The sequence below is a fragment of the Canis lupus genome, chromosome 11, assembly GCF_048164855.1.
Source record: "Canis lupus baileyi chromosome 11, mCanLup2.hap1, whole genome shotgun sequence".
In the NCBI taxonomy this organism is placed as follows: domain Eukaryota; kingdom Metazoa; phylum Chordata; class Mammalia; order Carnivora; family Canidae; genus Canis; species Canis lupus.
Genome location: NC_132848.1, coordinates 59,001,089 through 59,014,331, shown reverse-complemented (window position 1 = coordinate 59,014,331; position 13,243 = coordinate 59,001,089). Strand labels below are relative to the sequence as shown.

Here is a 13,243-nt window from a genome sequence, read left to right as displayed (position 1 = left end):
AGGGATCCCTGGGTGGCGCAGGGGTTTGGCACCTGCCTTTGGCCCGGGGCGTGATCCTGGAGACCCGGGATCGAATCCCACATCGGGCTCCCGGTGCATGGAGCCTGCTTCTCCCTCTGCCTGTGTCTCTGCCTCTCTCTCTCTCTGTGTGTGACTATCGTAAATAAATAAATATTAAAAAAAATAAATAAAAAATAAAGCAGAATCAGCTAAACTTGAATCTGTAACTCCCAGAACTTAAAAAAACAAAATAAAACAAAACAAAGCCATAACCCTGATTCACTTACTTCTAGAGTTGTGTGTGTTAGCCCTTTCTCTGGAATGTTTTTGCTGTTTTGATTCAGCCTAAATATTACTGCTAATAACTCAGCCTGGTATCTGAAAAGGAATTTTTTGTTTTGTTTAAATTTTTATTTATTTATTTATTTATTTATGATAGTCACAGAGAGAGAGAGAGAGAGAGAAAGAGAGAGGCAGAGACACAGGCAGAGGGAGAAGCAGGCTCCATGCACCGGGAGCCCGACGTGGGATTCGATCCCAGGTCTCCAGGATCGCGCCCCGGGTCAAAGGCAGGCGCCAAACCGCTGCGCCACCCAGGGATCCCATGAAAAGGAATTTTTTGAAATGTAACTTTCTAAATGGGGAGAAAGTTACTGTTTTATAAATGTTGTTATATTAAATTATTATTGTTAATGGGCCGAAGAAATAGAATCTATAGAGAATCTTTGCTTAATGAAATTTCTGTCCTTTAAGCCATTCTCAAGAACTTAAACAAGATCATTGTGGGGGCTAAAGCTTCTCCATTTTTATTTTATTCTTTTATTCATGAGAGACACACAGAGAGAGGCAGAGACATAGGCAGAGGGAGAAGCAGCCTCACCACAGGGAGCCCAATGTGGGACTCCACCCCAGGCCCCAGGATCACGCCCTGAGCGAAAGGCATCTGCTCAACCACTGAGCCACCCAGGCATCCCTCCATTTTTATTTTTGACTTTTATTTTCTCACAGCTAGCTATTAACTAAAAATGGTTCTACTGCAGATAATCACATAAGCACAATCAGAAAATTTTCTTATTTTTTAGTGCCACCTAATATACTTTGACCATGATACATCTATCTTATTTTATTGTCTGTTGTTTCATCATCAGTCCTAACATTAAAAATGTTTTTGGCATCTCTTCTTTTTTTTTTTATTACCTAATAATAAAATTTAATGGTAAATATAAATGAGATTAGATGGGGGCCAAGTGATTAAAATGTAATAATTAGTGTTAATTCTTTTCCACTTTGAATCAAGAATTACTTCATAACCACTTCAACTCTTTAGATATAAATCTGGCCATACACTTTAAATTTAAAGTATTAAACTTATATATGCAAAATACATTGAGAAATCCTGTGCTATTATATTAAAATTGTGCGGTTATTTTAAAGGAAAGAAGTATTTCCAACACAAGTTGCTATAGTTTATAGTATAGTATATATGTTTTCAAAAGGAGCATACCATACACACTGTATATGTAAGACAGATCCATTCCATGTCCGTGTGTCTTGAGGATTGTCTGTGAGAATACAGTCTCGACTTCCTCCAGGAACTTTCATCTGCCGTGAAGTCAGAAAATTTTTTCAAAATAGCAGTTTCTTATGTTTCTTTATAGCACTTGGAATCAAATTTCTAGCATGGGAATAACGTTAAAATTCATATAGAGCCAGTGTTTCCCAAACTTTAAAAAATCAACATACTGCTTACTTTAAGTCTTAAAAAGATGCACCAGTATTTTAGCTTCTTTATTATTGTTTTTAAAGATAAAAATTAAACAACTCTGACTCAATTGAGCAGCTGCACTTTGTTCCTCTAATATCCTATGACTTATAAAGGATTACTTGGAAAACTACTTGGAGATTCAGTACCTTGATTTTAGGTGAAACTCAGAGTTTTCACATTCCTGTCCTGAGTTTCTAGAAATCATACCCTTATTATTTGCATGACATTGTAAACTGACATTATTAGGCATTGGGTCCCCTTTGACCAAAGTAGTTTTAGCTGTAATAGTGAAAGTAGGCATATTATCTGCCTATAAAATTTTTCTCAGTAAAGAAAACAAATACTTCATTGTGGATGTTTCTGTGGCTGCATGCAAGATTATTTTGTATTTTAAAACTATTTGTGACCATTTAGTAAATAAACATAGTGAGTAAACCTATCTGATGCTACTAAAAGGACACAAGTATATTATTTCTGGCTTTTAAAATACAATAATCAGTCTTTAAGTAATAAGGTGTCCTTCAGATTAATAAATTTCCCAGAGTTAGATGCTTTCTCCTTGCCCTACTCAACAAGAGTTCGTTAGTTTCTTAATTTCATGAATTATATGTTTAACCTTTGATTAAATAACATGAAATGCTTTTCTCCTGCAGATGTGGACAAAGTACAAGAAAGCAGAAATTCAAAAAGCAGGTCTAGGGAGCAACAAAGCTCCTAATTCTATTACCCACTACATGACATGTGGGCCCAGTGGTGAGTTTCTTGCTTAAAATGTAAATGAGATTAATCTCATTTATACAAACTAACCATGTTACGTATAAGAACAAGTGCACATTGCATTAACAGATGTAAATATTGCTTGCTTATTTCATGACTTTCTGTCCTACATACTAGTCAAGCAAGATTTATTGATTGCTGTAAGTTTTTGCCTGTCAGTGCAGGAAACAAACCTTTAAAAAATTTTTTTTCTTAATTTAATTTTACTAGTGAGTAATGTTTTAGGAATCCCTTTTTTAATTTGAAGTCTTTTTTTTTTTTTTTGGTAGAATACAATTTTCCCACAATGTTTTTGATAATTGAGAATAAACAAGGAATAACCTTTTCTATGAAGAGCCACTCAAAGAAAAATTGTCTCTTTCTGTCACTTTCTCATTTCTATAGAAGAAATATCTGGTGCATGTTGTTCTTACAGTGGCTGCTCTGTATTTTATCTCTCTCTTATCTTCAAGCTTTTCTTATATTTTCTTTCTTTCTACCTTCCAACTAAATACAGAGAGAAAAGTGTCCTTCAGTTTCTCAGTGTGAAGCCTTTATTTCTGAAGTAACAAGACACCCAACTATAGGAATCATTTTAAAAATCTTTAAGGAGACTTTAAACAATCCTTCGTGACTAGAGCAGGCAAGAAATACAAAACCTTCATTCCTTCCTTGAATCAAGGAGCACTACTGGAGTCAACTGCCAAAATTTTTAGAAGGTTTTAGGACTTACTATACATTGTTAAGATCTACCGAATAAAGGATGTTCTCTCACTAAGGACCAAGGTATTAGGATTTCAAGAAGTACTCCAAGAACAATCTACTTCTTTCGTCATTTGTTTATGAATTTATCCATGTTTGCTTAATGCTTCTGCTAAGTATTAGCCAAATTCTAGCCATTTATATTTAGTTGTGTAAATCTAAATTAAATGCTGTAGTATGTTGTGGAATGTACTATATATCAAGATACAGAGAACATTGTTTTGGCATGTCAGAGCCTTATTTGGTTAGCAGACTGCATGTGTTGATATTCTTTCTTTTTTTTTAACCAATTATTTTGATGCACTGCAAAAGAAATTCAGTTTATAAGATAAATCTGAAAAATAGGAGCTATAAAAAATTTACAGTAATATTAATCTTTCTGTATTCCCCATTAAGCAACACTAAGCATTCACACATGGATCCAAGATAATTAAAAAGAGTGTTTTTCTGAAACTTTTTTAGTAAGGTGGTTTTCCAGCAAATCACATTCCCAAGATAATGCTGTTGTGTTTAAATTCATTTCCCTTCTTTAGTATTGGGTTATGTATGTGTGTTTGTTTTTTACATGAGAGCTGACTGTTGCTTAAGAAGTTTTCTTATGGCAAAAAAAAAAAAAAAAGTGTAAATAATTTACTATGATCTGCATTTTGCCAAGAACTCATTTATTTTTAAGGTTATCACGTATTAATAAGAACTTTTCTGTTTTCGTCCTTTATAATATTACATTAAAGTTGGTAACTGTTATTGGTACTTTTGAAATATTTGTATGCATTTGTTAACTTAAACATTTGAAAGAAGCACAAAAAAAGTAGATTTAGTTAACCCAGGGAAACATCAGTTTTTTTGTAGCTTCAATTTTATATCACAGTTTTATTTTCTTATGAAATCAAAAAATGCATTGATATGATACTTATTAATGCATTCATTATTTAACATAAATATCAGAATAATCTTAAAGGTCTGAAGTCAGAAAGAAAATGACTTTTTTATTTTAACAGTATACTTCTTAGGCTCTCATTACCAGCTCTAAAAATCTTTTTGGAATAATTCCATATTCATAGTGTGTGGTTTAGGAACTATGTTTCATCACTAACCTAGTAGCCCTGAGAAATGTGTGTGTCTCTCTCCCTGCCTCCCTTCCCTCTTTTTCTCCTCTTCCCCTTTCCCTCTCTCCCTCTCCTTCTCTCTTTTTGGTAGGCCAGTTAGCAGTATTGTGTTCATAGTCTACTTTCAGAAAGACTATTAATGAAAAGAAAGACCGCATGTATAGTTGACCAGAAATTAAAAAGGAATTTAGAGAACTTGGACTTACTTAACTTAATGCCACCATTAACTTAGGTTTTGCCGCCAAATAATGCTGTAAAATTAAATCACTTTTAAATTCTTGGATGAAAGGTGCTATGTAAATGTAAATACAAAGGATTCTTACTAAAATACAACTATTGCACAACAGACATATTTAAAACGTATTCTCTAGACTTTGAAACATCTCTCTCCATTGTGACTCCCCAGATTCAAGTATCAAATTGATAATGGGCATCATGGCAGTCTGGAGATACTTGCATGTAAAAAATGTAAATTCATTTTTAGGTGGGTAAATTGAAAGTAAATATAGAAGTTATGTTTTAGCTAAATACAGTAAGTGGGTAACTTAGATTTATATTAACTAGCATCTAATTTGCACAACTAGGACACATCCCAGGACAGTTACTGAAAGTTGGAATTTAATGAATAGGAAGTGGCCCAGTAAGGGTGACTCATACCATACCTTGACCTCTCCAGAACACTAATGTCCTAAAATAGAGAACCTGTTGACTTAAGCAGCACATTATTGCTTCACACAGAACATGTTTAGGGGCGGCCTATATAGTTTGGAATCTGAGGATGAGGAGGCTGACCTTGAGAAAGTGCAGTTAGAGACAACCAAGGGAACACTCGAGACAGCAAAAGTAGGAATATTCTCAATTATATTCATCACCTTTTCCATACCATTTCAAGAAAGGACTAGATAATAACCTCATGAATATTTTACATTCTCCAAAAGATTAAGAAGCAAACTTAGTAGGAAGTCACTCCTTTCCCTTAGATAAACTGCTTCTGCCAAACAAAATAGTATGGTTACCTAGGAACCTACTGGGCCACTTTCCTGACTAGGGCCTGACATGCTTTTTGTCTGGCTGTCTTCTAAATCAACACCTAACCCCCCTAGGAAACTGAAGAATTAATATACAGGGTAATAGCTTCAGCAAAGAGCTCCAATAAAGTGCTTCAGATCTGGCCATGTGGAAAGGTTTGGTCCATGTTTTTGAACTGGTGGTTACCAAAGAGTTCATGTAACAGGTTTGTATGTAGCACCTTTCATGCAAGGCATGGTAAGAGCCTATTAAAAAAAAAAAAAATCACTGTGCATACTATGGAATTGCAGCCACCTCACAAATGAAGTATTACAGCCCGCACTGTCTTAACAGTTTATGTCAGGAAGTAAAAAAGATACTGTACCAAATCTGGAATTACAATGAGGAGTAATAATGTATGCTCAATGACTTTGTATTTTAAGTTACTTTTATGAGAAAAGTGAATTCTTGTGTTTTTCTTTTCTGCTACACTTAGTCCTGAGATGTATTTTTTCTTTAAGCCTTGAATGAGTAATACAAAAGGAGCCCATTTTGTGATATAAACCTTGATGTACATGTTGAGATATTTGGACAAGAGTGAAAATGCCTTAAAAGGAATGCTTATGGATAAAGTTGCACTTACAACACCCTTTAACAAAACCTGATTTTAAATTGTCTTTTTCTTTTCTACTAAGGGTTCTCTTTCAATGTTTGCCGTTGTACTTAAAATTGTTATTAAATACCAAATCAAATAATATAAAAGCTGTAACATTTCCTTTAAAAGTAATGCTACTGAGGGATTTGGAGTTGAATAGCAGTGATGATTTCTTGGTAATACCTGTTGTCAGCCACAGGAATCCAGTTCGTAACAAACCATCATTTGGTTGATTTGTCTTTTTAAAAACATTTCATTTTTCATTTTAGTTTTAACTTTATTACTCCTAAAAAAATTAAGTTGGCTTAACATTCACTTAAACTGATTGATATAAAAAGAAATAAAACAGGTGATTTTTATAACAAGTGGTTAATCATTTAAAAACCGTAACATATAATTTAGCTAAATATTATCTTTAGCCTTTCCCTTTGACCTGGAAACCGTCTTTCAGACATAACCTATAACATTGTTGAGATGATTCTGTCTAAATCTTTTAGAGATGAGTATTGGAAGTTTGGGAAAAGAATGGACTCTCAGTTCTGTCAATCCCATATAGGTTTAAATACAATAATATATTGCACAAAGCAGTGTCTTTCATTTTCATTTATAGCCTTTGGGAGGCAGAATGTTTGAGGCAACCAGCTGTGTATTCTTGGGCAGGTTAGTCTCTCGGAGCCTGTTTTCAGTAGAAGATGGGAAGGGCACTGTCTACTATCCTCAGTGTCTTTGATTCTATTCATTAAACTTTCATTTTATGTGCAAAGCAACCTAAAATTTCCTCCTAGAGAGGTAGTAAATAGCAGGTAAAAAGTAACATGGCATCTTAGAATGTTATCATTTATGGAAAATCTTACTAATTCCACATCACTTAAATTCATTCTTTATAGAAATTCTGTCATGAGTAGACTTGTAGTTTCTACTCCTATATATCAAGAAATGACAAGTTTTTACTCTTACTCTGCCTTTTGTAACAAATTGGCTACACTATCACTACCAGATGGAAGTTACTTTTGAGTAAACTTAGGAAAAAATGGTTACCTCACTATTCCATTTGATTGTACTGTAAGAAAATGAGAATTTTCATGACTAGATTTCTAGATATTTCTGTAGTGTAGTCTAGACCCTCAACTAATGAAGGTTTTAATTTAACTGAAAAAGTAGGTTTCTCACTGCACAATTATGAACTAGCTTCTATAGTGCTGACAATACATAATCCTGAGTTCTTATACTGTATCAGATGTCATAATTGAAGGGCGGGGGGGGTGAGTAAAATTTCATATACTCTACAGGACAGAAAACTTTTTCCACGTTCACCTTTTTCACCTCTGAAAAAGATTAAACAAGTCTTTCTTTAATCTCACTCTCCAACAATAACCACTATCAATAATTTAATATATTCCTATATTTCTTTTCCCCCCTCTATGTACAATGTAAGTGTAATTGTAGACATGTGATTTTTGGAAGTTGCTTTTTTTAAGTAAACACCCTAAAGAAGATGTAAGATAGTTAATCTTAACTAGCCTCAGTTTTGTTGTTAATCTACTCTTTTTTTTAAAAGAAAGATTTTTATTTATTCATTCATTCATGACAGACATAGAGAGGGGCAGAGACACAGGCAGAGGGAGAAACAGGCTCCCTGCAGGGAGCCCGACACAGGACTCAATCCCAGGACTCCAGAATTGCGCCCAGAACAAAGCCAGGCGCCAAACCACTGAGCCACCCAGGGATCCCCCTGTTAATCTCTTATTTGTTGAAAGCATTCCTATAGTGAGTATTGGTCATGGGGGATTGGAGGTGGACTCTGAACTCAAACTACCTCAGTGTGTCTTTTTAAAAGCAGCCCTTTATAGGGCACCTGACTGGCTCAGTCAGTTGAACACGTGACTCTGGATCTCAAGGTTGTGAGTTTGAGCCCTACATTGGTGTAAAGATTACTTAAAAAGTAATAATAATAATTTAAAAAAAAAGCAGCTCCTTTGAAAGGAAGTGTTTGTTCCTTCTAAAATGATTTAGTCACCAAACCAAGGTACTAAATATTATCACTTTTAATGCTTTTTAAAAATTACAAGTAAGAAAATCACTTTCAGAAATGAATGTATCCTAAATTTCAGCCCAATTAGTTGTTTTCATCAAAACGTAGTATTATGGGATCATGTCCTGTCTTTTTCACAAATGTGAGAAAGTCTTCAGGGCTCAATCCCATGGTTGCAGAATTGGTCATTGGATGAAAGTACACCTTTTCGTGTCCACCTTCCAAAAAAGCTGAATCCAGTACAAATTTCACATCTCCGTCATCACAGAAGAGTGCCAAAGGTGTGGCACAGCCTTGGCCAACTTTCAGTTTGTCTAGCATGGCTGTTTCATCAGCAAACCGAAGATTTCCACTCCCAACACCTAACTGCTTGGCAAGATCATTTAAATTAATTTGTCTATCATGAAGAACAGTCACCAGCCAATAGCCTTTTTTCTTCTTGTCTTTAAGAAATAAGTTCTTACTATGTGCTCCTTTCAAATGCTGGATATGAGGCATCATTTCTTCAACTGTAAACACCTGTAAAATATCACATGAAAAGTTTCAAAATATGCATGTACGCGTGCTCCCCTTGCTCAGTGCAGTGGATGTCGCTGGGGGGACCCGTTCCCAGTCCATTACCAAGTAATCCGCCTGGCCCTGGCAGTCCTTCATCTCAAGGCCTCTGAGGCCAGCGTCCTGGCCAAGCATTCCTACTCCTACAGTGGGGTTTGGGTTTTTTTTTTTTTTCTTTAAGCTATTGGTACTGAAAATTCATAACCCAGATTCCTGTTCCTTACTATTCCGTTACACCCAGACCACGGGACAACCTCCACACCCCTCTGACGACGAGGGCGAGCGGGCAGGCGGGCGGGCCCTGGGCTGCGGGCCACCCTGTGCACAGGGAAGGCGGCGGAGAGTAGGTGAACCACGCAGCGGGGACGACGGTCCTAGGAGGCGATGTCGTCTTGATGTTAGATCCGCAAAGCTGAAGGCGTTCACGGCGTCCACCCCGCGAGGATGACCACAGCTCGCTATTAGCATTAGCGGGGCCCGTGCGCGGTGCAAGTCACCAGGTCACGCTGACCCCACGGGGATGGCCCAGGCCTGGTACCCGACCCACGCCGAAGAGCGGGCACGCTGACCAGTGTAAGATGTCAAAGCGCGTCAAGACGAAATGTGGCCAAATCGATCCAGGAGGAAAACGTCCAGTTTTCCCGCAACAACGTCTCAGTCCCGAAAGGCCTCCGATGCTCCGTCGGGTCCCTGCTGGGCTCTGGAGCCCGGGGACTGTGCTGGACCCCACGTCTCCGCGGCACGTTACGGCCCCGCCCGAGGCCGCCGCAGCGGAGCCCACCCCTCCGGCAGCAGCGTCTCACCTCCGGGTGCTCCACGACCTCCGTACGGATGGCCAGGGCGCCGAGCCGCTGCTCCAGCGCCGCCCGCAAGTCCGCGCCCGCCATGCCGCCGCCGTGGCCCGCGCAGAGACAGGGCGGGGCAGCGGCCGGGTGGGCGGGGCTTCCGGGAGGCCGGGGCGGAAGTACCCGGAAGTCCGGGCGGCGCCTTCCGGAGGCGGGCTCTCCCCTCGCTCCTCCCCGACCCCCCCCGTCGCCTCCCCGGAAGTCGTCTGCGGAGATTGCCCGGCGGGAAGGCTTCGGGGGTGGTTCGCGCGCGTTCCACGGGCGGAAGGCACGTGCTTCCTCATTGCCTCCCCCACCCCGCTTCCGGCTCCCCAGGCTCCCGGTAGCTGCCGTGTAAACAGATCAGGGCCGCCTAAGGGGTTAAGCGTAGGGAGCGTTGCCGAAGGTCCTGGAGAAGATGGGATCCCCCGGCAGGCCCGGGCACACGAGCTCCTTGCCCCTCCCCCTGGCCTTGACGCGTCCCTTCGGCCCACTGCGCCTGTGCCGGCTTTGAGAGTCATGAGTTGTTGAAACCATCGGGACAGATTTGTGCCTGAAGCCCCTGGAGGCCTCTGCACGAGCTCAGAATCCCAGAATCCCGGCAGGTGCATGCGGAGGTGGGGGCCGCCCAAGGCGCGCCTCCCGCGACTTCCGTGGCTGTGGAACTTGCCAGGAGGCCTAGGGAGCGGGCGGCCCCCCCCCCCCCGGCTTTCCCCCGCTCTGCCGATGCGGGTGCGAGGTTTCAGATGTTACCCGGGGAACCTCCGAGGTGAGGTCCTCGAACCGACAAGGAGAGGGGAGGCGGAGGGGGTCAAAATGCCTATTCCTTTATGACTTTTCAACTTGTAACTTATGAATTAGGATTTTACATGTGACCTTTTCGGAAGGTTACCTTTTATTATTCATCTACAAGTAACTATTATTATTCATCTACAATTAACAGTGGCAACCACAGGTCCCCTTTTCCAAGAGGCGGTGTGCCTACCTCTTGGTGGAGGTTTTCTATTCTCCTGTGAAACCCCTCAGTCATCCCTTTTTTCTCTAGGTTTTCCAAAAATGAAACTAGAAAGCGTTGGAATAGCAAAGATCACCCACTTGAAGATGCTACATATCCCAAATAACTGTCCTTAAATATTTGAAGATGTTCCAGAAAACCCAAATCCGGTCATGGTGAACTGAGAGTAAACGGGGGAAAGAAGAATTGGAATCTGGTTGTAACCAAGAAAGGTTAAGTGTGGAAAAGTATGAAGACATTAACCCAGGGTAGGATCTTCACGACAGCTACAAAAGAGGAATGCAAAGAGCCCAAACTGGCAGCGGCGGCATCTGCATATTGTCTAGGCGGTTGAGCCCTCTGACCTAGAAATCTTTTGGAGATTAACTGCCATCAATTATTCAAAGCATGAATTCTCCTCCCCTCCACCCCAGCACACCACACACACACCCTATAACTAATCCATCACAGTTTCTCAAATCCTTCCACTTACCACCTCCACCACCCCAGCCCAAACTACCTTCCTTTCCCCACGTGGCTGACACTAATGTCTACCTGTGTCTACCTGTGATAGAATGACCAAGTATCCTGCTCTAAGCAAGTCTTACAACCAAAGATTTTTATAATAAAATGGAACTAAATCTATGGTAAAAGAACCTATCACTGTTGTTGTTTTTTTTTGTTTTTTTTTTTTTAAAGATTCCATTTATTTGTTCATGAGAGATACAGAGGAATAGAGGCAGAGATACAGGCAGAGGGAGAAGCAGGCTCCACGCAGGGAGCCGGGACTCGATCCGGGGTCTCGAGGATCACACCCTGGGCCGAAGGCGGCACTAAACCACTGAGCCACCCGGGCTGCCCCCTATCACTGTTTAAAAACTATCCTAACCCAAGTTTAATGCAATATTTATCGAGCATGTATGTCAACGTTGTACTAAATACAAAAGAAATGGTATCTACCCTTGGCATAGTCCTTTGTCTTCAGGGCAAATACAATCTCAGATTTACATTGGAAACAACATGAAACATTAAATTCAAAATGATCAGCATGAGCTTGAACTAGATATTTAGTCGCAGAACTTGAATTTAAAAAAAGTTATAGAAATCTCACAATTCTAGGAGAGAGAGAGCATGATAAATACGCTTTACTGAATTGTTTTACAAACAGGAAAAAACTTAATAAGCAAGCAGTTTTGTGGCATTTCTACAAGAATGTATTGAGTTAAAGATTCTTGTTATCATTAGGAAGAGTATGGTTATTTGCCAGAAAAGGATGGAATCTGGAAAAGAGAGCTGGAAAATGGCAGGATGGAACATGCCAGGATGCATGAAACCTGGGATCCTCATCTAAGTCTGCTCAAAGTAAAAGAAACAGTTATAACTGTAGCCTACCTGGTAAAGGAAATAAAAATGCCAAAACATTTATCAACATCGTGGGGATTGGGCAACATTGCATTTATTAGATGAAGAATGTCAGAAATCCCCATTATGAATGTAACAAATTCCAGAACAGGTAAATTGAAAACCATCCTAAGAAGCTGTACATACCCCCAAGCAAGTGAAACAATAGGGAAAAAGTGCTCTCCATAATCTGTGTCTCCTCAGCATATCTTATGGAACATCTCTATATACCACATTTTTTGCCCTCAAAACCCTAAAATCTAGCAAAGAGGACTGAAATATTCACAAGGATAAACCCAAGAAAATGTGCTGCAACAATAGTGGCATGATGTGGATGCTTTAGGAGCCCAGAAGAAGGGTGTTAGGCCTGGGTTGGTGCATTAAGAAAAGCATTAGGGGGAAATGGCACCAGTTTGAAGAATAAGGACTCTACCAGATGGGGAGGGAGTTCTCCAGCTGAGGAAACCCCAGGAGTTGAGAGGTGGAGGTGAAAAAGCATAGTATGTCCTGGGGCAGTATGATTTGGTGTGACAGTAGAGCAGAATGAGAGGTCTGTCAGCAGAACACAAGACCAGAAGTAGGCACAAAGAATTGTACCTGCTACACTAAGGAACCAGGAATGCCCCATCACCAATGGCCATGTTAAATAAATTAGATGACATCTTTCTAGGGAATTCTATATTCTCAATCATGCTCTCAATATTTGAAAATATAGGGAAACACAATTTAGTAAATGGAGAAAATGAATTATAAGAGAGGATAGACAACACAGCCCCAATTTTGCTTCAAAATACACATAGCTGTATAACAGAGTAACTGAAAAATCTAAACAGTAGTAGCATCTTTCCCTAATCCTATTCCACAAAAATTGGCTTCTTCTAAAGGCCTATGAAAGAGGATTTTTCCCAGGTCAGAAAGATGGAGGTTGGGGAGGGAATGCTCCAGCTGAGGAAACCCCGAAGATAAAGAAGGGAAAGCAGCTGAATCTAGGAGGAAATTTAAGTTTCCTCAGAATCAGAAAAGAAGGTGAAGACTGGAGTGGGAAGGATAGGAGGGTGGAGAGGAGTCCTTTTCTTGGCACTTTATCCCCCCAGTGGGTAGCAAGATGGGAACCTCTGTCAGTGGAAGACAGTCTAGCTGGGGCAACACTGCCTAAGCAGTCATGAGGCACAAATACATCTGAGCATCACTGCTCAATGAGGAGCCATGATGAAAAAGACAATAACCCCACAGTCCAGTTCCCTGACTCCTACCAAGTCTCAGGGGCCTGGATGATTCTGTGGGGAAGGGAGGAAATCGCAGTCTGACAGCCTCAGGTTAACGGTCCTTGCAGCTCCAACATGTGGGGACATGGGCCATATTATATTCAACTCAAAATATGACTG

The 13,243-nt window shown here is 40.1% G+C and overlaps 2 protein-coding genes across 7 annotated transcripts in view; one reads left to right on the top strand and one right to left on the bottom strand.

Annotated features, from left to right (window-relative positions):
* CCDC88A (coiled-coil domain containing 88A) overlaps positions 1 to 11,113 on the top strand; it is a 138,824-nt gene extending 127,711 nt beyond the window's left edge. For 5 of the 6 annotated variants that reach the window (XM_072768413.1, XM_072768416.1, XM_072768418.1 and 2 more), the window contains 2 exons: positions 2,419 to 2,518; positions 3,039 to 5,724. In XM_072768413.1, coding sequence (XP_072624514.1) covers positions 2,419 to 2,483 — 65 coding nt within the window. In that variant the 3' untranslated portion in view covers positions 2,484 to 2,518; positions 3,039 to 5,724. Of the gene's footprint in view, positions 1 to 2,418; positions 2,519 to 3,038; positions 5,725 to 10,508 lie in introns of those variants that run through there. The other variant, XM_072768414.1, reaches the window with a different exon arrangement.
* On the bottom strand, positions 8,080 to 9,599 carry LOC140600253 (prolyl-tRNA synthetase associated domain-containing protein 1). The gene is made up of 2 exons (XM_072768420.1): positions 9,443 to 9,599; positions 8,080 to 8,603 (listed from the first exon to the last, which is right to left on the bottom strand). The coding sequence occupies exons 1-2, from the start codon at positions 9,524 to 9,526 to the stop codon at positions 8,169 to 8,171; spliced, it is 519 nt and encodes a 172-aa protein (XP_072624521.1). The 5' UTR covers positions 9,527 to 9,599; the 3' UTR covers positions 8,080 to 8,168.
* Positions 11,114 to 13,243: the final 2,130 nt, after the last annotated feature.